Here is a 23,904-nt window from a genome sequence, read left to right on the forward strand (position 1 = left end):
CCTGTCTTCACTTTTTTCACTTTCACTACATTCACATAACAAAATATTTTTTGCAAAAAATATAACCAAACACAACACATCTTCAACTCCAATTTCAAAATTTCAAAAAAGGTGAGAAATATTTGGTTGGGTGTTTTTGCAAAGAATATCTGGTTGTTCGAATGTATTGAAAGTGAAAATCAGATAGGTGTTTTTCAAATTTCAACATGGCCAAACATTGATTTTCAAATAAAGTGAAATAGTTTTCCGGGAAAAAGTGAAAAATTCTCATGGCCAAATGGATCCCCCCCCCCTTCCCTCCCCCTTTTTATTACTTTATTTTCTTGATTTCCTTCCTTTTCAAATTTTTGTTTGTATCAGCAAATATATGTTAAGTGTATGAGTTGGACACGTGACGAAAAAATAAGGGCACACTTTGATATTCGCACGCCTACCGATCGAGATACCGAAAACAAAATGAAAATTGTTGTTCGACATGACTTTCCGCATCCGGGTTTCTGTACGTCGAAGTGCCTTGTTCGAAAACATCTGAGAAAAGATAAGCAAGCATAACAACAAAATTCAGAGATTCAAGGGTTCATGATCTATCTTGTCGAGAGTCCACAATCTTCATGTCAGTAACGGTTAACAACGTACGTAGGGTTAGAAAAATTAGTCAGTTATACCAACTCTATATTTACCCCATCATCTCATAATTATACCCCACTTAATTTTTCGTCTGAATACAACACTGCTCTCACATGTTCCGTGCAAACATTCGGTCATACAAGTATTCGATCCTTCATTTAAGCTATTTACATTATTGTTCCAAGGGATCGAATAAGAACTTCTTCCTCTTTTATTATTCAGTTCTTTGATTATTATTAACTGTCTCGCCTTACTTTTTAGTTGTTATTCGTTGCTTCAAACGTTCAATCAAAGATATACAAATTGTTGAATTAATTTCATTGCTAAATGCCCTTTTTAAACAAATTCAATTGGTTTTTCTAATAAACGAATTTTAGACTAAATAATGTTGATAACAATATACCCAGTTGAAATTTACAACACGGTAATAACAACAATACAAAAGAAAAAGTAACCAAAAAAAAAAAAAACTCAATTGCAAATCATGATAGAATTTAATTAATACTAATTTAATTTCTTTCTAATCACATCACTATTTGATCACCATCAAGAACCCTGGAAGTGTTTCGAATTAAAGTTGTCATTTGGATGCGTGACGTCGTTTGAGTTATTTTTAACGGTTCGCTCAAACATGGACTAAAAATGCATCAATTTTGCGTAACTAGCGGACCATTAATGCTCCAAATTAAAAGTATCAGGACTACTTTGATTCAGATCCCAAACACAAGGTACTATTATGTATTTTTCTTCCCCAATTCTTTCAATAATATGCTCTTCAGAAAAATCACAGTTCTCTCTAATATCAACTGTTCAACAATGGCTGAACCTAAAGTAAAATACGATCGTCAACTCAGGTGAATTAATTACTCTATGCTTTTCTTATGTTTCCATTTGTAGCTCTTATTGTTCTTGCACTAAAATAAAAATTGATAGCTGAAATGAGAAAATGCCTCTGTTTTTTTTAGGTTTGTGCAAAATCATATATAAAAATAAATAAATATCAATTGATTATGACTCAATCCCAAACTAGTTGATGTTGGCTAGGTAATCCTCTATATTGAGAAGAAATCCCCCGGATTTTCACCTAAAGGGTTCAAATATATGAAGAAGCCAAGGGGGTTCAACATTACTGTATATACAAAAAATAATAATTTTAATTTCTGTTAAACTTTTTCTGCACCGAGTTTTTATGGTATATTTTACTTTTCTGTAACAGCATTTTACCTATAACAGTAACAACTAACTTTATAATAATACGTCTTTTTGTAAAATTACCCCCCATAGTTAACAACTATCTTTTTTTTTATTTGGTAATATAATAATTAACAATATTTATAAAAATAGAATATCTATAATTACCAATAATAAATGTAGAGATTTTGATCAAATATTTTGAAATTTAATACACTATTTATGACAAAGAATATTATATGAATATATATTTTCATCATTAAAAGATTTCTCTTCGTTATACAAAGTGTAATTAAGCTTAGGATTTGACAATTAAAAAATGAAAAATTAGATTTTATGCATCTTTTTTACCGATAACAGCGAAATATTATTTAAATGTTAATGCTGTTATAGGTGTATAACAACAATTCCAATAATAGCCAAAAAATTTCGAACCCAACAATGCTGTTATATAGAGAGGCTTGGCTGTATATTGGGATCCATTTTGTTCCAATAATAAATAATTTCAGTTTTAAGACAAATTTGAGATTGAAGTGTAGCCTTGGAGTAACTGGTAAAGTTGCTGCCATGTGACCAGGAGGTGAGGTCACGGGTTCAAGCCGTGGAACCACCTCTTGCAAAAATGTAGGGTAAGGTTGCGTACAATAGACGCTTGTGGTCCGACCCTTCTCTGGACCCCGCATAGCGGGAGCTTAGAGCACCGGGCTGCCCTTGGGTTTCTCTAAAGCTCGAGGTAGGTTCTCCAGTTTTTAAGTGTGAACCAGGTAGGTTCTCCAGTTTTTAAGTGTGAACCAAGTGTGGTAATTTAATGGAGAAGAAGGATGGGCATTATCCACGGATTTTTGAAGCTGGGAATAGCAGATTTCTCGGTTATTATAAAAAGAGAAAAAAGAAGAAGAGATTATCTACTTACATGTTCGAGCTGGGGAAACAACCAATAATGCTTGCATTAGGGTATGCTATCTACATCATACCCCCTTGGGGCGCGGCCTTTCCCGTGACCCTCCTAATGCGGGCTTTGTGCACCAGGCTGCCCTTTTTTTTAGTTGTATATATTCTGGAGAAACTCCTAGTTTGTAGAGTAAGGTGATGTCAACTGTGTAAGGTGATGTCAACTGTGTTAAGTTGATACACGTTTAATGCTGTTATTTGGATTGCCAATTGGATTATGCAAAACATTTTCTTTTTTAGATTTTGAAGCTGTATATGTTGTTATATCTATTTATGGTTCATTTTGCGGGGAAGAACTTATTTCCCTAATATTGGTCGGTTATAAAGATTGATCATGTTTGTAACTGTCTTATTATACCAAATTGAAATTGCAATTTAACCTTTTCTCATACTTCTTATATGGAAAATGCAGATGACTTATTGAATCTTCTTGGCTTGCTTTTCTTTTTTCTTTACTTTTCCTGCTTTGTTTTCCCTATGTTTTGCTTAAGGTTAGGCAGGGTGTCAATTCTTGCGTATTCATGTGGATTTGATCTAAATAATTATTTTCTGGTCCTATGGAGGGCACTTAGGACTGAGATACTCCGAGTCTTTAATATGAATAGAAATGGTACATAATGGACAGTCATTTTATTTGGGAATTATAAAACACCATAAATAATGATAGGAACTTGAAGACCACATAACTTGAGGCATGTAGGGCAGATACAATGTACATGTATCACAAGCCACATATCATCAACTGTGTTAAGCATATGTTAACTATAGGACTTAAATTTATTCACGCACGCTCATCGTAAAAATAGATACTCCCTCCGTCCCAATTTATGTGATGCACTTTCTCTTTTAGTCTGTCCCGAAAAGAATGATACCTTTAAATATTTAGTACGGAAAAGGTCCAAATATGCCATTAAAGTATTCAAAATTGAGCAGATATGCCCTTCGTTAATAGTTTAGCTCACATATGCCCTTACCGTTTAATAGTTGGTCAAAATATGCCCTTAATTTAATTGGAACCCACAATTAACCTAATTAGCTGATTAACAAGCCAAAAAGGGGCCAAATATGCCGTTAAAGTATGCGAAATTGGAGATAATAATGAAGCTCTTTTGCAGGATATGGGGTGAGCAAGGACAAGCAGCGCTGGAGAAAGCCAGTATCTGCTTACTTAACTGTGGTCCAACTGGTTCCGAAACTTTGAAAAATCTTGTTCTTGGTGGGGTTGGAAGCATCACTGTTGTTGATGGTTCCAAGGTTGAAGTGGGTGATCTTGGAAATAATTTCATGGGTATGTTACATGGTTGTGTGTATGCGTATGCACTACAGTTTTAGAAAGCCTTTGCTTTACCATAGACTTATTTTTTCTCTCCTATCTCTGGTAGTTGATGAATCAAGTGTTGGAGAATCGAAGGCAAAGTGTGTGTGTGCATTTCTTCAAGAGTTAAATGATGCTGTTAAAGCCAAGTTTATAGAAGATTGCCCGGAGGAACTAATTGAGACGAATCCATCATTCTTTTCTCAGTTTACCTTGATCATAGCTACACAGGTAACGTGAATCATCTTGTACTCCTCATAAAAAAATTTGACTTTATCAGGATCCTGTGTATCCAATTTTTTTAAGACTTAAATTTCATTATCAGAAAAACTTACTTATATTGTTTCCCTGCACATATATATATGTATGTATATATATACATGTACATATATATATATATGTGTGTATATATATGTGTATGTATATCTCTGTGTGTGTGTGTTTGTGTGTGTATGTATGCTATATATGTATATGTACATATATATATATATATATATATATATATATATATATATATATATATATATATATATATATGTATGTATATATATATATATATGTATGTATATCTCTGTGTGTGTGTATGTATGCTATATGTATATGCACATGTATATATATATATATATGTACATATATGTATATCTCTGTGTGTGTGTGTTTGTGTGTGTATGTATGCTATATGTATATGTATTATGTTATATGTATATGTATATGATGTATACACACTCTCTCTCATATAGTCTATATTGTACACACCCAACTGTATCAATTTCTTTTTGTGTTTGTTTTGAGAGAACTTTTGTTACAGTGTCATGTTTGACTATTTAGTAGAATCTGCTTTATCTGAATTCCGATTATGTTTATGACTGGAGGAATTCCAGAAACTCTATCTACTGTATAGCATGTCAATTTTGACGAGTCTTGACAATTATGCCTCTTGACTAGCACTTTGCAAGTTACAATCATTTTAAGACACTTTTTATCTATTATATAGTATGTTGGTTTTTGAGAGTCTCTGTACTTCCGAACTAGTACTTTGCGAGTTACAATGTTTCCAATTTTTCATTGCTCTGAAATATGTTGATTAGCATCATATTTGTCTTCTACACTCCTTTTTGAAAGAGGTAGGACCGTGTTGATTTGAAAAAGCGAACAACTAGTTTTGGTATCTGCATAATTATGCTAGCAGGTTATCCAGTCTTTAATTGTAGAAGCAAGAACAACCCCCTTCCCCCCGTCCAACCAAAAAAAAAAAAAAAAAAAGACCAAAGGTTCAAACAAAGTAATGATTTGTTTCCTTTGCCATTCAGGTCAATTTAAATTCGTAATATGGCTAATTGTCTATCGGCAGATATCAGTGCAAGGGAATTTCTGATAATTTTATCTTTTACTTTGTCTTTTCTATTTCAGCTGGTTGAAGATTCCATGGTGAAATTGGATAGAATCTGTCGGGAGGCAAATATTATTTTAATATTTGCACGTTCCTATGGTCTCATGGGTCTTGTCAGGATCAGTGTGAAGGTAATCTTAATGCTGCTTTCTTGCTATTTCAGGACTGGTCTAACATTGAAATCCAGTTTTGATAGAGAACTGTGGTCCAGACCAGTGACTACCATTATCATGGATTTTTTGTCAGGATCAATTTCATTATGAGGAACTAACTTGAACCGAAACAACTGTCAAGTGATAGGAACAGAGTGAAAGAATAAATGAGCAAAGAATTAACAATGAGTTTGTTTGATAAAGCTCTCAGCAAACATGATATATTTTCTGTGTGTTAACCGAAAATTTATCTTCTATCTGCAGGAACATACAGTAATTGAATCGAAGCCTGATCACTTTCTAGATGATCTTCGGCTTAATAACCCATGGCCAGAACTTAGGAGGTCGGCTGTTTCTTTGTGCTTTCCTTTATGCTTGACATGTTATAGTTCTACTTCTACAATGGATAATAATCTGTTCACTTAGGAGCCGTTTGGACATGATTTTAAATCATGATGATTTGAAGTTGAAGTTTTGTTTGGACGTGCAATTTGGATTTCTTAAGTTGTATTTTTTCTTATAGACATAAAAACCCCACAAGTTGTGAAAACCATCAAAACTTTCCCAATTCTTATACAATCTTACCAAAGGACCAAGTCATAGTTCATAACAAAATTAATACACTACTGGAATGCCTTTCTAAAAAAACTTATAGTTCTTTTAATATTTGATATAAATGGTTGGTAAAGATTGGTAAATATATCTACCAACTTGTGGATCTCTTTTTACAAAATATAAACATATGGGTCAACTTTTACATTTAAAAAGTTTGAAATCATGATTTGGAATCCCAAATCATGCCTTTTAGGAGGATTTGGGATTTCATCTCATGAGCTGAAATCGCATGTCCAAACGCTGATTTCATCTCATGAGATGAAATCGCATGTCCAAACGCCTACTTAGCACCATCTCTTATTTTCATGCACCCTCGTTTCTTATGTTTCTTCTGATGATTTTGAGGACTGAGGAGTATATGTCAGGAAGTAGGGGCATGTAGTTCTACTTCTACAATGGATAATAATCTGTACACTTAGCACCATCTCTTATTTTCGTGCACTCTCATTTCTTATGTTTCCTCGGATGATTTTGAGGACTGAGAAGTATACGCCAGGAAGTAGGGGCACCCCTGGGTGTAGCATAGTGGTCAATCAAGTGCATATAAACCTCTTAACCAAGATTCAAATCCCAGTCGAGATAAAAAATTACTAGGTGATTCTTGTTTTCATTTGCCTAAGCCTTGGTGGGGAGACTTACCCAATACTCGTGCTGGTGGGAGGTAGGGGTACGGGTGAAATATTTGAGATGCACAACTTGGCCTGGACACCATCGTTGTCCAAAAAAAAAAAAAAAGATATTCCAGGGAGTAGAGGCTATAAGATTATCCTATTCTTCCAAGTTGCGGATGATATCACCATATTCTTGTCAGATCATAAAAGAAGCCTCTTTCTTTTATGATCTGACAAGAACATGGTGATATCATCCGCAACTTGGAAGAAAAGGATAATGTTATAGACCCTCCTGGAATATCTATTTTACATTGCCCGGTAATGTCTAGTTTGTGGTGGGCTACGGCACTGGTTTGGTCTTCAATGGGTGATGCCATGCACGGTCAAAGAAGTATTGGTTAGCTGGAGCTTTAGAGGGTGGAAGAGAAGACACAGGGCCTGGGGTGTTTCTCTACTAGCATTTATGTGGACTATCTGGAGAGAGAGAAATAGGAGAGCGTTTGATAGTATAGAGAAGGACTACGTACACCTGAGGAATAGCCTTGTTTCCCAGATTCCCTTTTGGCACATGCATGAGGTCCCTATAGGTATATAGAAGATTGGCTGTCGTTCATAGAAAATCATATCTTTTTGTTGGATTTTCTACTTTTTGGTATATTTCTGGTATGCGGGTGTTTGATGCCCTTTGATTATAAAACCTTATTTCTTGATAAAAAAGGCTTCTTCTATGTCTTACCTATTCTTGACACTTTTTATGAGTTATAAATCCCATGAACATGATTATGCCAGAAAGTGTGTGAGAATTTATCTCCCTTATTCCTGCAATGGCAGGATGCTCTTTTTAAGCTGACATTTAAATGTATCCAAAAGTGTGCAAAGAGATGATCTAGAGCCGTTACATTTTGAAATAACGATCAAGCTTGTGTTTTTGCGTTACCTTTACTTTTTCTCTATGCTTAAGATCCCTTAGGGAGTTGCTAGCAAGTTATTCCATTGATGTGACTACTTCTGTGAAGCAGAGAGAACTTGCTTGTTTGTCAACTCTTTTTAGTGGAGAGTTTTGTGTCTTAGGTGCCTCTGGTATAGGAGAATGTTTCTTTAAGTGGAAATTGGGAGCAGTAGCTTTTCCCCAAATGGATAGGAAAATGGCTGTGGTTCTTTAGGTGGAACTCTCATTTTCATAGTATGTTTCCCATATAATGAATGGCAATACTGTTATCTTTAGAGAAATGGATGACCTTGTTCTTAATTTTTGGCATTTTCTGCCAGCATGGTTATGTGGCAAAAGTGGGCAGCCCGGAGCCATCATGCTCCTATATCACTGTAAAGCATCCAAATTATCTCTTAGTTAGCAGGGCTTCTTCTTCTTCCTTCTCCATTGTTGTGAGCTCAAATCCAACACAGGGCCTGGGGTGTTTCTCTACCCCATGGGGTGTGATGTGGACAACCTAGCCTAATGCAAGCATTAGTGGCTGCTCCCACGGCCAACCTGTACTTTGTCTATGTTTTGAAATGTCTGCCTTTTAGTTTGAGATCAGTTAAGTTTTCTTTCTCAAAAGCTTCGTTCTTCTAGATTATCTGTTCGTTCTTTCTCAGAATCTTCTTCTTGGGCTTCTTTTATTGGAATCAAAAAGGTTTCTGAGTTTCTGAGTCCCCCCATGGGGTGTGATTAGCCTAATGCAAGCATTAGGGGCTCAAAGAGACTGCCTTTTAGTTTGAGGACACCCGGTGTTCTTTCTCAGAATCTTTTATTGGAATAAAAAAGGTTTCTGAGTTGAAGAATTTAGTTAATCTTCTAGTCATGGTTCAAGTACCAAACCGCTCACTGATGTTGGGAAGACTTTAGAAGCTTCAAAGCTTTGAGTTGTGTGCAATGTGTAAGATGAAAAATGATCAGATGCATTTGTTTTCACCTTCTTCCTTTGGGTAGTATAATTTGTTCTGTATTTCCGGGAGGCTTGTGTTACTAACACAAAAATTTGCAAGCTTGGTAGCTATTCTTAGGTTATGTATGGATTTGGGTAATTTTTTCAGCATCTGTTGGTGTAAAGCCATTGCTGTATTACATCTTTTTAGATATATCTTTGATGAGGATTGGAATTTCACTGATTTGAGTGTTTTACTGGGATGCATCCTGTGCTAAGAGCTTTCAGGAGTTTACTGGATAAAGTTTTGCAGGGATTAAAATACTGGAATTGTAATACCAGGACTAATAATAATAATAAAAAAGGCAGCCCGGTGCACTAAGCTTCCCCTATGAGCGGGGTCCGGGCAAGGACCGGATAATACCAGGGTTAATAATGATCGTATTATTTGGCGTATAAGAATTTTTGGATGAATATCTGGTCTATTGTATTAAAAATGGGGTATACAATGTATAATCTGAATTCTGAAGTTATGTGTTTGGTTTAGCATAAAAAAAAATTGTTTCCTGTTATATCCTTGGCTTTGCATTCTCAAAGCCATTGGCTTCTCGCTTTATTAGAAAAACTCACCTATTCAAATTCTCTGCAAACTTTCTTGAAGCTTCCTCCCTCTCCATTCCACTAACCCTTTTACAGTCCCTTTGGCCTCTCCAAACCCCATGTCACGCTGAAAAGTATTCTTCCCATACCCAAAAGTGATACACACACGCATACAAAAAGGAAAAAAAAACAAACAAAAATTTGTTGGGGTTGGAGTTTTAGTATTGTAATCAACTCAATTATACAGAGCAAGAAATTCCTTTATCTTCTCTTTATATCAACAATCAAATTGATTAAAAGGACGCCAGGGACACTGGTTGAAAATGCATTTAGAGGGTAAACAAGAATGAATGAAAAGATAGCCTTAGGATAGAAGTTTTAACTCTTCTACGTTCTTGAGCTTCTGAAATAGCTTTGAAGACGAAACGTTGATATTGAGGGTACTTCTGTCTTTTGGGATGTTTATTCAGGTATTAGTAATACCTGCATTGTTATTTGTTAGAGTATTAGCTATGCAACAATTGAGAACCCAAACCAAACGCTGGATTACTTAGTTCATAATTTTTGTACAATGATTATTTCATCTAATACACCAAATCGGACGGTCCCATGCTCTTTCTCCTTATTAACAAATAAATATTCCCCCCATCAAGAGAAGGCAAAGGATAGAGAAAGGAAGGGGCTGATTTCATATGTATCCCTTACAGGTTCACAGAAACTATTGATTTGAACACAACTGATGCTGTTGTACATAAGCACACGCCATATATTATTATCCTTGTTAAGATAGCAGAGGACTGGGCAAATACTCATGGTGGAAATCTTCCCTCGACCAGGGAAGAGAAAAGGCAATTCAAGGTTTATAAATATATTTTTATATGCTTCTAAAATTTCATCCTTAATTGTTCTATTTTGATCCATGTAAGGTGATTTGATCAATTTCTTGAATGCCTTAGGATTTAATTAAGTCCAAGATGATCACAATGGATGAAGAGAACTATAAAGAAGCCATGGAAGCTTCATACAAGGTCTTTTCTCCACGAGGGATTGGTGAGTCCTTATGTGAATTGTGATATATTAGAAACTCATAATGTTATTTGTGGTGACTCTTATAGTCTGTTGAGTCTTTGGATGGAGTCTTAATGATTCAAATCCTTTTTTGTTTTTTTGTTTTTTGATAACCAATGATTCAAATCCTGTTTTTAGTGGATAGTGGTGTCTTGTCACTGACATTGCACCCACATTAATAACAAAAATTCTCTTCAGTCCATCTGCTAAGTACTAACTCCTGTAGCTGAATAATGTTTTCAAATATTGTTTTTGGTAGCCCTCAACGTGATGTCATGGGGACAATCTTACGCAGTTTACAATAGATTTAAAAAATTTCATAGTAGAAGATAAAATTAAATATTTTCTACTATAGAATCTGTTAAATCTCTTTGAAGCTGCATCCAATTAAGCCCATAACCAAAGCCTTGCAGTACTCCAGCTTCAGTAATACATGATTTAAATTCTTTATAGAGAGTGCGATTATCGTTCTTCTAAATTAAAATCTCTGAGATTTCTTTGAAGCTGCATAACGGTTTTCATCTTTTGATTCCCATTTTTAAAAGTATTAGGGATATTTCTCTTTGCCTATAGAATGAATATATTCCCTTAATTGTGTATGAATCTTAACCGGGTGTGTGTGTGTGGGCGGGGGGGGGGGGGGGGGGGGTGGGTTTGTGTTTGTAAAAAAATTGGGAAAAGGGTCAAATTTACCCTCCAAGTATGATTTATAGTTTAAATTTGCCCTCCGTCAAAGTTTGGGATCAAATTTGCCCTCCCTGTTAGGATACTTGTTATATTTGCCCTTTTATGGATGGAAGTGTGACTTGGACTAAAAAATTAGCCACGTAGGCTCCATGTAGACTCCCAAACCCAATTATTTTAACCCATGGCCCGTGACCCGTGACCCGTTTACCCATCATATAAAATAATACAACCCTAATCCTTTTATTTTAGAAAAGAGAGGGAACGAGTTCTTCATTTTTTCTTAAACCAGATTGTGCCTCACAATTTGGGTATTAGGGTTTTCATTTTTTATTGATTTCAGCCCCCATTTTCCTCTCTTACAAGCCTTTCTCTTGGTGAGTTGGTCTTCACAAAGGAGGTGCAAGTGTGGTATGATTGCGAATCAATCATTAACGGATTCAACAAACTAAAACACTAAATACAAGGAAAAGGAAAATTTTGTACCTGTCAGGCCGATTTCGAACTAGGGTTTCGATGGAGAACGATATCGCCGATTCACCTTTCTGTTCTCTCTTTGATTCCCTCTCTTTTCTAAAATAATAGGATTAGGGTTGTATTATTTTATATGATGGGTAAACGGGTCACAGGCCGTGGGTTAAAATAATTGGGTTTGGGGAGTCTACATGGAGCCTACGTGGCTAATTTTTTAGTCCAAGTCACACTTCCATCCATAAAAGGGCAAATATACTTTAACATTACCATTCTCAAAAAAAAAGGGCAAATATACCAAGTATCCTGACGGGGAGGGCAAATTTGATCCCAAACTTTGACGGAGGGCAAATTTAAACTATAAACCATACTTGGAGGGTAAATTTGACCCTTTTCCCATTAAAAATTAGTGGAATAGAATGGACTTTTTCTGTATCGACAGAAAACTCAATAGCTTCAAAGCAATAGCTAGATGTATCAAGATATATAAAAGCAAAGCAGTAAAGTAAAATCGACACAGAATTTTTATACTGGTTTGCGTACGGATGTGGTACCTACATCCAGTGCCCTTGAGCCACAAGGTTATATGATTGCTTCTCAGTTTTCAGTCAACTACTATTGTGGTTTTAGAACTCGTTCACCACCAACGTTTTTCTCTGGACTCTTTTCAATCATTATAACTGTGGTTTTAGAACTCATTCACCACCAACGATTTTCTCTCAACCCTTTGGTTTTACAAGCTCACTAAAGAACTTAACTCTTGTCACAACTTTACTCTTTTTCACTCACACTCTTTTTCTTTAATGTTAGAGGATAACTCTGCGGTAAAAGTCTTTTGGAGTGATAAATATCCCAAAGAATAAGTGGGTCTAGAGTTGGGATGAAGACTTCCGTTTCTAATTTGTTATGGTATTATAGTTACTCTATATCTTAGTTTATCAAACAAAACGAATACTCATGGAGTAAAAGAATTTATCTGGAAACTTGATATTATGTCGGATTCAAGATAGTTAGGCAGAATCTTAATTTGGAACGGACATTGTATATTGACTTTTCTCTTTTGTCTACCAGGTCCAAACTTACAGAAGATTATTGATGACAGCTGTACAGAAGTTGATTCTAATTCATCTGATTTTTGGGTGATGGTAGCAGCCCTGAAGGTAACTTGCATTTTCTTGGAAGAAACATAAATAGGAAGGGAGGGGGAAACAATTTATGGAATTATTGCAGCTTTAGTTAGTTGAATTAACCTGATTAAAAGAAGAATTGATGAGTTGACAACTATACTTAAAACATGATTTTGCCTGCTGATGTTTTGTTATTCTTGCCCATTTCTTTAGCTCTAAATAGAAAATTGATGTCTAAATCAGTCCATATAATTTATGGCTTTAAGTTGATTGTAAAGCGTCGAAGTACCAGTTCCTCACTTCCACTGGTTCGTCTCTTGGTGATCTGCTTGTACATGTTTTAGTTTCTTCATTTAAATCTTCCTTGTCTGCCCTTTCCTTTAAAAAGTGCAAGAGGGCAGGATATGGAGGAAGAGCCTTCGTTGAGTTCTTCACCCGAGTAATGTTGCAACAATTTAAAGGCCTAAGCTTTGGCTTTGTCCTCCATAGTGCTATGGTCCTTCTGACCTCTGTGTCTTGGTTGCTAGTCTGCATTTGCACAAAAAAAAATTGAGTTGCAAAGTCGATTAGAGAAGTTTAGCTTAATTTGGGAACTAATTTGAGATTCCTTGAAAAATAATCTTCCCAATAGTCAAATGTCATTCTTTTAATTGTTTTATATGCTAATTTGTATATTCATTATTCTTTTAGGATCCACAGGAAACTAGCACCTTGTCTTTCTTTATCTTACTTCAAAATTTTCTTCTTTTTCTTTTCCAGCAACTAAATAATCGTTGATAGCCTTTATTAAGCAGCCTGCTTAAGTTCCCTTGGTTGATATTTCCTTGCATTGGTTGAAACAGGTGATCAATATGATTTATTGTTTTTTGCTCTCTAGGAATTCATAGCTAATGAAGGTGGCAGGGAGACACCTCTTGAGGGGTCGATACCAGATATGACATCATCAACTGAGTTAGTGGTTTAAGTTTCTCCAGAACGCACTGATTTTTTATTATAATTTATGAGACTGTTTATTGTCTTGTACCGTTGACTCTATTGCAGATTGTATGTAAACCTGCAAAAAACCTACCAAGCCAAGGCCGAGGCTGATTTTCTTGTTATGGAGCAAAGGGTCAAGAATTTACTCAAGAAAATCAGTAGGGATCCAGCCAGCATCTCCAAGGCAAACATAAAGAGCTTCTCTAAAAATGCAAGGAAGCTTTCTGTAAGGGCATTCCATTTTCCTCCTTCCATTAGTTATGTTCATTCATCTAGAATTACTTACTGTTGGAACCGCATTTTCAAGAAACTGTGCTGATATAATGGGTGAATGTTTTGTTCCTTAAGATAACAACGATTCCCCCCACTAATTGTCTTTAAAATTTGAGATCATTATTTCTGGAGGGATATTTGAGTTTCTAGTCATTGAAATTTTCTCTTTTCATTATGTTAGGTTTGCAGATATCGCCTCGTTGAGGATGAGTTCAACTCTCCTGCCCAACCAGAGTTACAGAAATATCTGACAGACGAGGATCATGGGTACGTAATTGCTTGCCATAGGAATATCGTTTGGCATGGTCAAATCACCTCAAGTTGGCAAAATCATCTGTGATATTAATTGAAGTAGAGAGGGCTTCTTGGGATCATTTAAGCCCTTCGAACCCACGTGATCCTTTCATGATACCTTGATTGTTTTGTGATACCAAATAACAGGACTTTGCAAGAAGCCAACTCTCTTAAAGTACTTCCTGAAAAGTAAGTTTATCGAGCTAAAGCCCCCTGCCATTTCGTGGTGGATTTTTTTTTCCTTCTAGATCCGCTTTCCAAGGGCTTCTAGTGAAGTAACATATGAACTTCCAAATGTTGAAATTCAGATTTTAAAGACATAATTTAGGTTATTACGTCATTTCTGTTGAAGTAGGAGTATATCAAATTCTTTAAATGAATCTCTCTTCAAGGTGCCTGTGTACTTGACTTGATGAAATGTAGTATTTAGTCTAGATGCCTCTATGTTATCAGATAACTAGGGTTTGGTCTTTTTTCTAAATATGGTTTGATTGAAAACTACTTTGCAAGTGATGCTCACCTTTTGATGAACAAGACATGTAGAGCAAGAAGGTAATAAGAAGTCATAGGACTAACTGCCTAGTGATGCTAATCAAAGCGTTAGGGGAAGCTTGGAAGGAATAAAATAAGCATTGCCTTGTGAATGAGAAGTTGCTGATTCATACTACATAAAGTCTTCTTTGGTTGGATGACTATATTTAATTATGCAAGCAGTAGGATGGAGTAGCTTCTGAAGATTTAATTTGTTTGTTTTTGTTGGTTGTGTTACACTTGTCTTGAATGTTCTTTGGAGTTCTAGTTATTTCGTTAGTCATGCTGATACTGCGCTGGTGCACCACTTCTTAATATTTGCAATAGTACCTTGTACTAAGAAATGGTAAATCGATGGTTAATTGGGAAGAAAGTAAACGAAAAGAGAAAGTTCTGAAATACTTCTATCGATAGACCTGGAACTGCAGCTACTTAGCCATTTAGGTTTGACAGTGAACTGGCAATACAACCATCTTTTTTTTAGCCAAAAGTAATTTGACAATTAAATGTTTTGCTCTTCTTTGCTTATCAGACTTCTGAAAAATTCGGGATGTAATATTGTCCAAGCTTTGTTTGAGTTGCTTTCCACCATGAAAGTAAAAATAGGACGTGGAAGCAGAGAAACACTGGCCACAGTTATGGTATTTGATGCTGTGTGGAAATGATGATACACACTCGGCCCTTGACGCAGTATAGCCGTTTGGATGCTGGAAACTGTTTTGTTGTGTCAACAGTTGCTGTCTGATGTATCTGTTAAATCCTTTTCCATTAGTGGACCACCTTTGGCGTGTAACTAAGGGGAAAAAAATAATCAAGAAATGAAGATAAAAATGAAGCTCAGGGAGAGTTTGGCTTAAGATATTAATTGTTGTTTTAGAAAGGAGGTTCAGAATTTAAATCTATCTTCCCGCACTTCTCCTTTTCTTAATTTATGTCTCATATTGAATGAACTACATGTTGGCCAAAAGGGACTATTTCTTCATTTATTTTCTCCTGTTAATTTAAACCCAGGATAAAGAAACTTCTAAGCTTCTGCTTCTCTGTGCTGATAGTTATCGACATGAAAAACTTTCCAAGTTTATTCATTGTGCAGTATATTTATTTGTTCATTTAGTTGAATTCTTGTAGACAGCAGATATTCTGTGATAATTTTCCTTCTCTTTCTAAATTATCGGCTTTGTGAATTGATGTTGTTCACACAAAATTGAGACATTTGCCAGAACGTTGGGCCTGTGCTCAGCACGGGCATCCCTGTCTAGTAAGAGACTATATTGAACCTAAGTACCTAACACCAAAGATAAAAGTATCATTTTTCGCTGAATGGATGCTCAAAGATTATCGTTTTGCTGAACTGTTAAAATTTTGCATTTGGATTCATATATGGTTGTTGATCTTTCAAAATATTAGGTATTTGCGTACATATTCTTCATTTGTAGCTTTTCTCTACCCCCTTTTTTATGGCAGTACTGCTGTGGGTCTTTATATTCTTCTTCGAGCAGCTGACCGGTTTGCTGCAAACTATAATAAATTTCCTGGCCAATTCGACAGGTAAAATCTGATGTTTTCTCATCCACACATTTTATTTTTCAAGAGAAGTTATTTATGGCTGTCTGACTTTAAGATTTTTTTTTTTTGGTAGTGAGATGGATGAGGATATATCTCGGTTGAAAACTACAGCAGTTGGCCTACTCAATGACCTTGGTTGCAATAGCTCCGCCTTATCAGAGGACCTTATTAATGAGATGTGCCGGTATGGTGCTTCGGAGCTTCATGCAGTGGCTGCCTTCGTCGGAGGAGTTGCATCACAAGAAGTGATCAAGGTTTGGATCTCCTCCAAATATTTTTGATCTTGATTCTTGTTTTTCATCAAAACTGCTATAGCTATGTGCCATAGGAGCGGTAAATTTAAAACATATATTATGTTGTGTTCTCTGCAGCTCATCACGAGACAGTTCATTCCCATGTCCGGGACTTTCATCTTTAATGGCATTGATAACAAGTCCCAGCTGTTGTTGCTGTAGTCCCTGAATTCACAGGCATGTCCTTCCTTTCACCTTTACGCTGCATTCTTAGGTTCGCTGGAAATGATAGTTTTTGCTTTCACCCCTTGGCAGATTGCATTTCATATGGCAGAACTCAGTTTTTGTGGGTTTTCGGTTTTTCAATCCAACTATCTCTTCAGAAGAGTTATGCAGGAGCATGTGAAAAAAGAAAGTTGCCATTAGGAGTAAATTTAGGATCAGTGTAAGCTTTTAACAAGAGAGTACCATCTCCAAATTTGCACACCAACATTTTCCTTTTCAAGCGAGGAAAATGCTACTTTCAGCTGTCCTAGGAACATATCTATGGTAAGAGTTTAACTTCAATACTCTAATAGTTGATCTGATTGGGGTTTACTTCATTTTTACCCACAGACGAAAGCAGTCATTTTTTTTGCCTTTCGCCTTCTCAGTGTCATCATTCTCAAGACAAAGGTAATAGAAAACCTTAGACAGCTAAATGCAATGTTGTGTTCAAAACCTTGAAAAAGAAATTGGGTTTATTTGATAAATTTTGGCTTTACTACCCGAAAATTACAAGTTTGTGTTATTCACAAACACTCACTCAGATGATTAACTTGATTATCCCCACACTTGGTGAATTACAAAGACGAATCAGACAGATAACGCCATTTGATAAACAACCCTCTCCGCTCACTTTTACTTGTTCACTTCTCGAGTCAAACATGTACTTTGACCAACGTTTTAAACTGTATTTTCTCACCATATTAATATGTGAAGAATTGCAACTTATAGTAGTTTTCGTAGAACATGTACAAGGTGAGATTGTTCACAACAGAATTTCTTAGTTTTTATTTAAGATTTTTCGAATATTTTAACTATGAAATATATCGTAAGAAGAGTGCGTATGTGTACTTATCTATATTATATTAAAAGTACGAAGGGCTTTAGAAATGTTGATTGAACTTTTTGTCCTTCATTAAAAGACTGTGCATTAGACAAAATTGTCATTTAATATTTTTCTAATATTTAAAATTTTTAAACCAACTAAACTATAATTATTAAATACTTTCTTATTTGAACGGTTATAAGTCCTAAGTTCAAAGTCCTAATATTTAGGGCAAGACTTTAAAGTCAATTAAAATTTCTTTATATAAATCTATAAAAGAAAAAACCTCACCAAAGTAACAACCCGGAACCACAAAATTTTCTTTGCACGAATATGCATTGATTTTTATGACACAATCTTTTATTTCTTTCTATAGAAAAATTTATTTAGGTAAATTGCAGAGTCCAAGTAATAGTAAGAGACTTAGTGGGCGTTTGGCCATAAAAATTATTCACTTTTTTCCGGAAATTTTTTTCACTTTTTTTACTTTTAGCGTTTGGCCTAAAAAATTATTCACTTTTTTCCGGAGTTGTACTCCGGAATACTGAAAACAAAAAAAACTTGTTTTTCAAAAAATTTCAACTTTTATCACTTTTTTACACTACATTTCACCAAAAAATATAATTTCAAAAACTATGGCCAAATATAACTTCAACTCCAACTCCAACTTCAAAAATTCCAAAAAAAAGTGAAAACGTTTTTGATATTTTATGGCCAAACGGGCCCTTACTATATTTATAAATCTTTCCAATACCATATATTTAGAAATTAGATTGTTCTTTGGGTCACCGAGAGGCATGATGTTTCACATTCTGGCAGCCAATCTAACCCTATTAGTGCCGCCAGTACAACCATGTTTAGTTTAGAGTTGCAAATTCTTTTTCCGTTGGCATATATATAGAATTGATTGATGATTTTTTAGTTTATTAGAAATTCTTGATTATGTTCTTCCTCCTATCAAGTAATGTCATTGTAGCCTAAACTTTACCTTACGTCGCAAATTCAAAAAAATATTCAGAAATTAGTTAAATTGCGATGATTAGTCTTTATTTATTTTTCTTGTTTTAATTTTGTATAATTTGTTAGTCTTCAGGATAATAGTATTGACTTGATTCTTTGTGAATTTTGTTTCAGGTGAACATTGGAGTCACCTCCTTCTACTGATGGAGGTTAGACTGGATTAAATAATTGCGATGTTGATGAGTTGATTATATAAAATATCGATTTAGTGGCAAAACTATCGATTTCAGTTTTCTTCCGTCTCAAATTTCAAGTTGTCATCTTTTACCCTACCATACTCCTTTCTGTTATTGAGTTAATTTGTTACAAATAGTTGTGTTATATTATTATGCTCATATATAATGTAGTTCGTTTTTTTCCCTTCACCTTATTCTCTAGAATGTATTTTCGTATATCAATATCATCATAATTTTGACTTCTGATATCAACGGTGAAATTATGTTCGTCATTTAATTTTGATCCTTAATTGTTAGGGTGTCAAGGTGGTGATATTTAGGACTAATGTCTAGGTTCGTCTTTAATTATAATCTAATATTTAGGACTTCCAAATCACTAAAATTTTATTAAATTTCTCCTTATTTGAACTAAGTAAGAATCCTTAATATTCAGAATCGAACAAGATTTTTACTTACATGAAAGTCGTTCGCCTTTTTTACTCTTGAAAAATAAATTTCACACTAGACAAAATAGTTATTTAATTATTTTTCTAATATTTAGGACTTTTAAATCAACTTTCGAAATATATAGAGAGTCCTAATATGTAAGAATTTAAAATTAATCAAAACTTTACCTTATTTGGGAAAAAATGAAATAGTATAGTTTGTGAAGAAAGGATGTTATAAACGGAGAGAACACACCTAGGAATATAGTCCATTGAAAGAAAAATTCATTTCGGCACCAAGTTTAATCCGTATAAAGTACGTGGTGATCGGGATTAGTCTATTGAATACACATGTATACGGAATTGTTAAGCCAAAAATCGGCCGAAGTTTTCTTTTATTTTGATCATTATTTTTTAAATATGTTTATATTTAAAGTTGCAATCGCGAAAGTTTCTCCATATTTTTTTTATGACACAAGAATCAGAGTCAAGTGATACAAATTTGAGTTTATTTAATATCAATTACTTTTCTGATATTTCGCTATATTAACAGTAGTTTTATCAAGAATCTTTGTTTGAATTTATCTTTATCTTATCTTAGTATAAAATTTGAGATGAATTGTTTAAACGCTTATAAGGGGCATATATTCCAGTATTGCTTCTTTTGGGTTGAAAACTTTGTTTGAAATTTGAAAAACTTAGATCTGGAAACAAAACTTATGTTTAAGTAACAAATAAAAAAGTTTTCTAGGAAATAAAGGGCTTGATTTGACTAATTATTTGTTTAAAAGATAATCACCTGGCTGTTGGACCAAATTTTAATGTTTGAATCTTCTTTCTAATATGAATTTCTATGGAATTACAAAACTAATATGAATAAAAAAAATATTATTTCCTTTAATGTGGCCAACAAAATAATTAATATTTTGAATAACTAATTAGCAAAAGAATCCTATTTTATTCATTTTCAAATTCTTCACATTAGTAAGTTTATTTTTTATATTGACAAAACTCTTATGTATATAAATTTTTTAAATAAGAAAAATAACAGTGGTGAAAGAAATTAAAAATAAAGCAATATCGATTATAGTATAATGTTAAATGTCAAATTGGTAAAATACAAATTTTAAATAATAAGGATAAATAGTAGAAAATAAAATATATTCTAAATGAATTATCATTGTTTATTTACACTTGTCTAACAAATGAAACCTATCAATACTATTTATTTATTAAGTTATTTCACTTCTAACTAAATATGAATTAGCGACAAAAAGTTAAACAATAGAATTCATTGCTAATCTTATTTTACCGACAGATTAGTAATAAATTATATATAAAAAAAATAAAGCAATTTAGTACCGGATTAATGATGAAGTTCGTAACTAAGTCTAATTTCTTTTGCATGTTTTTGTCAAATAAGGTACGCCCTTTAGTCACGCGCAAAGCGCGTACACTAACCTAATATATATATACACATGAAAAATTATTAAAAGTTTAACAAATATTGAATTTTGAAGTCATAATTTTGAAAGTGTAATGACTTCAACATTGAAGGTTGAACTCATCAAATTAAATACAACTCTCCACAGATTGAAGCCACAAGGGCAAATTTAGAGATAAGAATTTCTTCTCTTTCTAAAACTTTTATTACCTTTTAAACAAATTTAATTTAACAAAACAATTATATTTGAGACCGGAGGAGCAAGTCTCTCTCTCTCTCGTGTTTTGAACTTTCTACAATGCCTAAATTAATGACTAGTTTCAAAATTCCTTGCCGTTTCCACGTTGTCTAGAAGAATGACAAATAAAATTTCATAGCCACAATAATAATAAAAGTAATAAACCAGTTGAGATAAGTATGTCACAACATCTTTTTATTGAAAAAAAGTATAATTGTGAGTGTAAGTCTAAAGACAAGCCTACTTTCTGAATTTGTATAGTTCCATAGGGTTGAAAATCACAGGGAAAAAGAAAGATAAAAGAATTAGTCAGAGGCACTGTGGAAAATTTTCCATTATACACAATTGACAATATATGTGATTATCTCTGATTTATCATATGCCATTAATTAATTTGTAATGCATATAGACCCCCTTCTTTCTAGCTGCTATAGAAATTTTGACATTTAAATGACTTAAATACTTTATAGTATTATAAAATGAAAAATAGAGAACTATTGAATAAGCATTATGTTTTAGAAAAACATTAGTCAAATCTTTCAACTTTTACGAATCTTACCATTCACAATAGTTGATTTGACTTAAGATTATATTGAGAATTTGGCGTGATATAACATCATGTGATGATATACCAAAATCACTCCAAAGTATAGCTAGCTCCTAACGGTGGAATTGCCTAACATTCAAAGAATTGGAGTGACAATTTTAGGAATCAATGTACGAATTTCATTAGAAATCACACTAGGTGAATTGATGTTTTATCTGTCTAAACTTCGGTAGGTAGAACTACTCAATATCTAAACAGTGAGGGCGACATGCCCATTCAGGGGGAGACAGAGACTGTGAGGTGGATAGTTTATTCGGGGCCGATGCCTCCTAAAGAGTAACAAAAATGTACTTGCGAAGGTAGCCTCAAGTTAAAGATTCATGAGCTTAATAGTATAAGTCTGTGTGAATTTTTTAGATCGACTTGTCATACAAAGTCAGCCATAATGAAGTGGTAATTCCATGTGAAAGGGCTCTCGCTCAACAGATCAAAGGCGAAGAAACAAAATAGTTCCAATAAAATAAAAAAAGAAACATTCAATTATATTTCATATATAAGAGTGCTGTAAATTAATCAAACTACGTACAAGCTAACATACATTCATAACTATTACATACCGAATAATTTCAAAGCCAAAGAAACCCTGAGCCTATCACCAATGGGCTTCAAACAGGTGGAGATATGGCTTTGTATCATATTTGACTAAATTTACTTGGTTTTGTCACTTGGTACGACCACAATTTCGTAAAATAATTTTTTAAGTGATATGAAAACAGCTGTTGACATTAGTATTACAATGATGTAACAGTCTGACTGTGTAATTATAACGACCACACCTAAACTTAAACTTTCTTTTTCACTGAGAATGTTTTAGGATGGAAATAATTTTTTAGAGAAAATGTTTTCTTGGAACATGAAAAATAATTTTTCACAAATCTGCATGTTAAAGAGTAATAATAATATCAACAAATTAAAGAGTATTGTTTTGAGTAATAGAGATTAATAATATTGTTTAAATGCTAGTTGAAAGTTGAAACAAGTATATGAAGTTAAAAGATAAAATAGTTATAGAAAAACTGACTCAATTCTTAGAAAGAGCTGTTGAGAGATAATATTGCATGATTACTATGATGTAACAGTCTGATGATGTTATAACGACCACACCTAATTTTTTTTTTTTTTCACTGAGAATGTTTTAGGATGGAAATCATTTTTTAGAGAAAATGTCTTCTTGGAACATGAAAAATAATTTTTTCACAAATATACATGTTAAAGATTAATAATAGTATCAACAAATTAAAGAGTATCGTTTTGAGTAATAGAGATTAATAATATTGTTTAAATGCTAGTTGAACGTTAAAACAAGTATATGAAATTAAAAGATAAAATAATAGTTATAGAAAATCTTACTTAATTTCGCTCATAAGAGCGGGAAGTTTTTTCCTATTTTTGGTGGAAAATAATAGTTATGAATTATGAGAAGTTACTTCCTTCGTACCAAACACCAAAAAACTTTCTCATAAAAAACATTTTAGCGAAAGTAATTTACCCTCGTATCAAACACACACTCAGTGTCAAACCTAAAAGTAAAAAAAAAAGGTAAAAATAGAACGTTGACTTAAGAGAAACTATAAGAGATGAATAATGACTGATGATGAAGAAGAACAAATAAATCAAAATAACGCGTTTTTGCAATCAAAGCCTGTAATCAACTTTCTGGTACTACTTTCATCAAATTTTCTTCCCTTCTTAATTTCTTGTCCCACAGGCAAGAAGGAACAAACACAATTTGTTTTGGTTTCCCATTCGTTACTCAGTTATTCATATTGGGATTTCGATTAATCCAAATTTATGACGTGTAATTAAGTACCATTTAAAGGGAAATATTAACTACTAGAATTTTTTTTATATCAAGACTCAAACCCGAAACATTTAGTTAACGATGGAAGGTTCCTATCCATCCTACTATAACCCCTGATGGTACTGGAAAAGTTATACACACTCGTGTATATATTGATCGGTAGTAGTCCAAAACTATGCTTTAAATTCTTTTTTGAAAAAAAAAAAAAAACATAGACAGTCAACGTAAGATTATAAAATGCTGTTGGTTTTACATGCATCATGGGTTTTATGCTTTGGCTGTTAATGTAAAAGGGTATGGTCTAAGACTGCGCAAATTGTTGTACATTCCAATTCTTTTGCATGAAGAAATAAATATTGGGCAGAATATATTGATAGCCTCTCAAATTTGTTGATAAATTTTCATTTAGACACTTGAATTATAGTCTGTTCGATTGAACATACATGATAAGGTGTTCCTATTAATCTGCAGACTCAAATTTTGAATCTTTTTGCACATGTTCTCACCTTCTTTAATTATACACATCAGCTTCAATTAATCAAACACAAACCGTCACTTTTC

At 33.8% G+C, this 23,904-nt stretch overlaps 1 protein-coding gene across 2 annotated transcripts; it reads left to right on the forward strand.

Annotated features, from left to right (window-relative positions):
• The first annotated feature begins 1,398 nt into the window (after nt 1–1,398).
• Nucleotides 1,399–17,177, forward strand: LOC132065640 (NEDD8-activating enzyme E1 regulatory subunit AXR1-like). 2 transcript variants are annotated; one of them, XM_059459120.1, is made up of 15 exons: nt 1,399–1,481; nt 3,885–4,057; nt 4,152–4,315; nt 5,495–5,605; nt 5,891–5,970; nt 10,025–10,175; nt 10,274–10,367; nt 12,612–12,700; nt 13,545–13,618; nt 13,709–13,871; nt 14,100–14,185; nt 14,360–14,401; nt 16,208–16,291; nt 16,383–16,563; nt 16,681–17,177. In XM_059459120.1, the coding sequence occupies exons 1-15, from the start codon at nt 1,444–1,446 to the stop codon at nt 16,762–16,764; spliced, it is 1,614 nt and encodes a 537-aa protein (XP_059315103.1). In that variant the 5' UTR covers nt 1,399–1,443; the 3' UTR covers nt 16,765–17,177. The 2 variants fall into 2 exon arrangements, with proteins under 2 accessions (XP_059315103.1, XP_059315104.1); XM_059459121.1 differs by lacking the exon at nt 14,360–14,401.
• The last annotated feature ends 6,727 nt before the right edge of the window (nt 17,178–23,904 follow it).

The sequence above is a fragment of the Lycium ferocissimum genome, chromosome 7 (assembly GCF_029784015.1).
Source record: "Lycium ferocissimum isolate CSIRO_LF1 chromosome 7, AGI_CSIRO_Lferr_CH_V1, whole genome shotgun sequence".
Taxonomy (NCBI): domain Eukaryota; kingdom Viridiplantae; phylum Streptophyta; class Magnoliopsida; order Solanales; family Solanaceae; genus Lycium; species Lycium ferocissimum.

Excerpts from the sequence above, each read along its gene's own strand:
- LOC132065640 (XM_059459120.1), top strand. The coding sequence starts at position 1,444 with ATGGCTGAACCTAAAGTAAAATACGATCGTCAACTCAG. Across the intron at positions 5,971-10,024 it reads CCATGGCCAGAACTTAGGAG|GTTCACAGAAACTATTGATT; the intron begins GTCGGCTGTTTC and ends TATCCCTTACAG. Across the intron at positions 14,402-16,207 it reads CTTAAAGTACTTCCTGAAAA|TACTGCTGTGGGTCTTTATA; the intron begins GTAAGTTTATCG and ends TTTTTATGGCAG.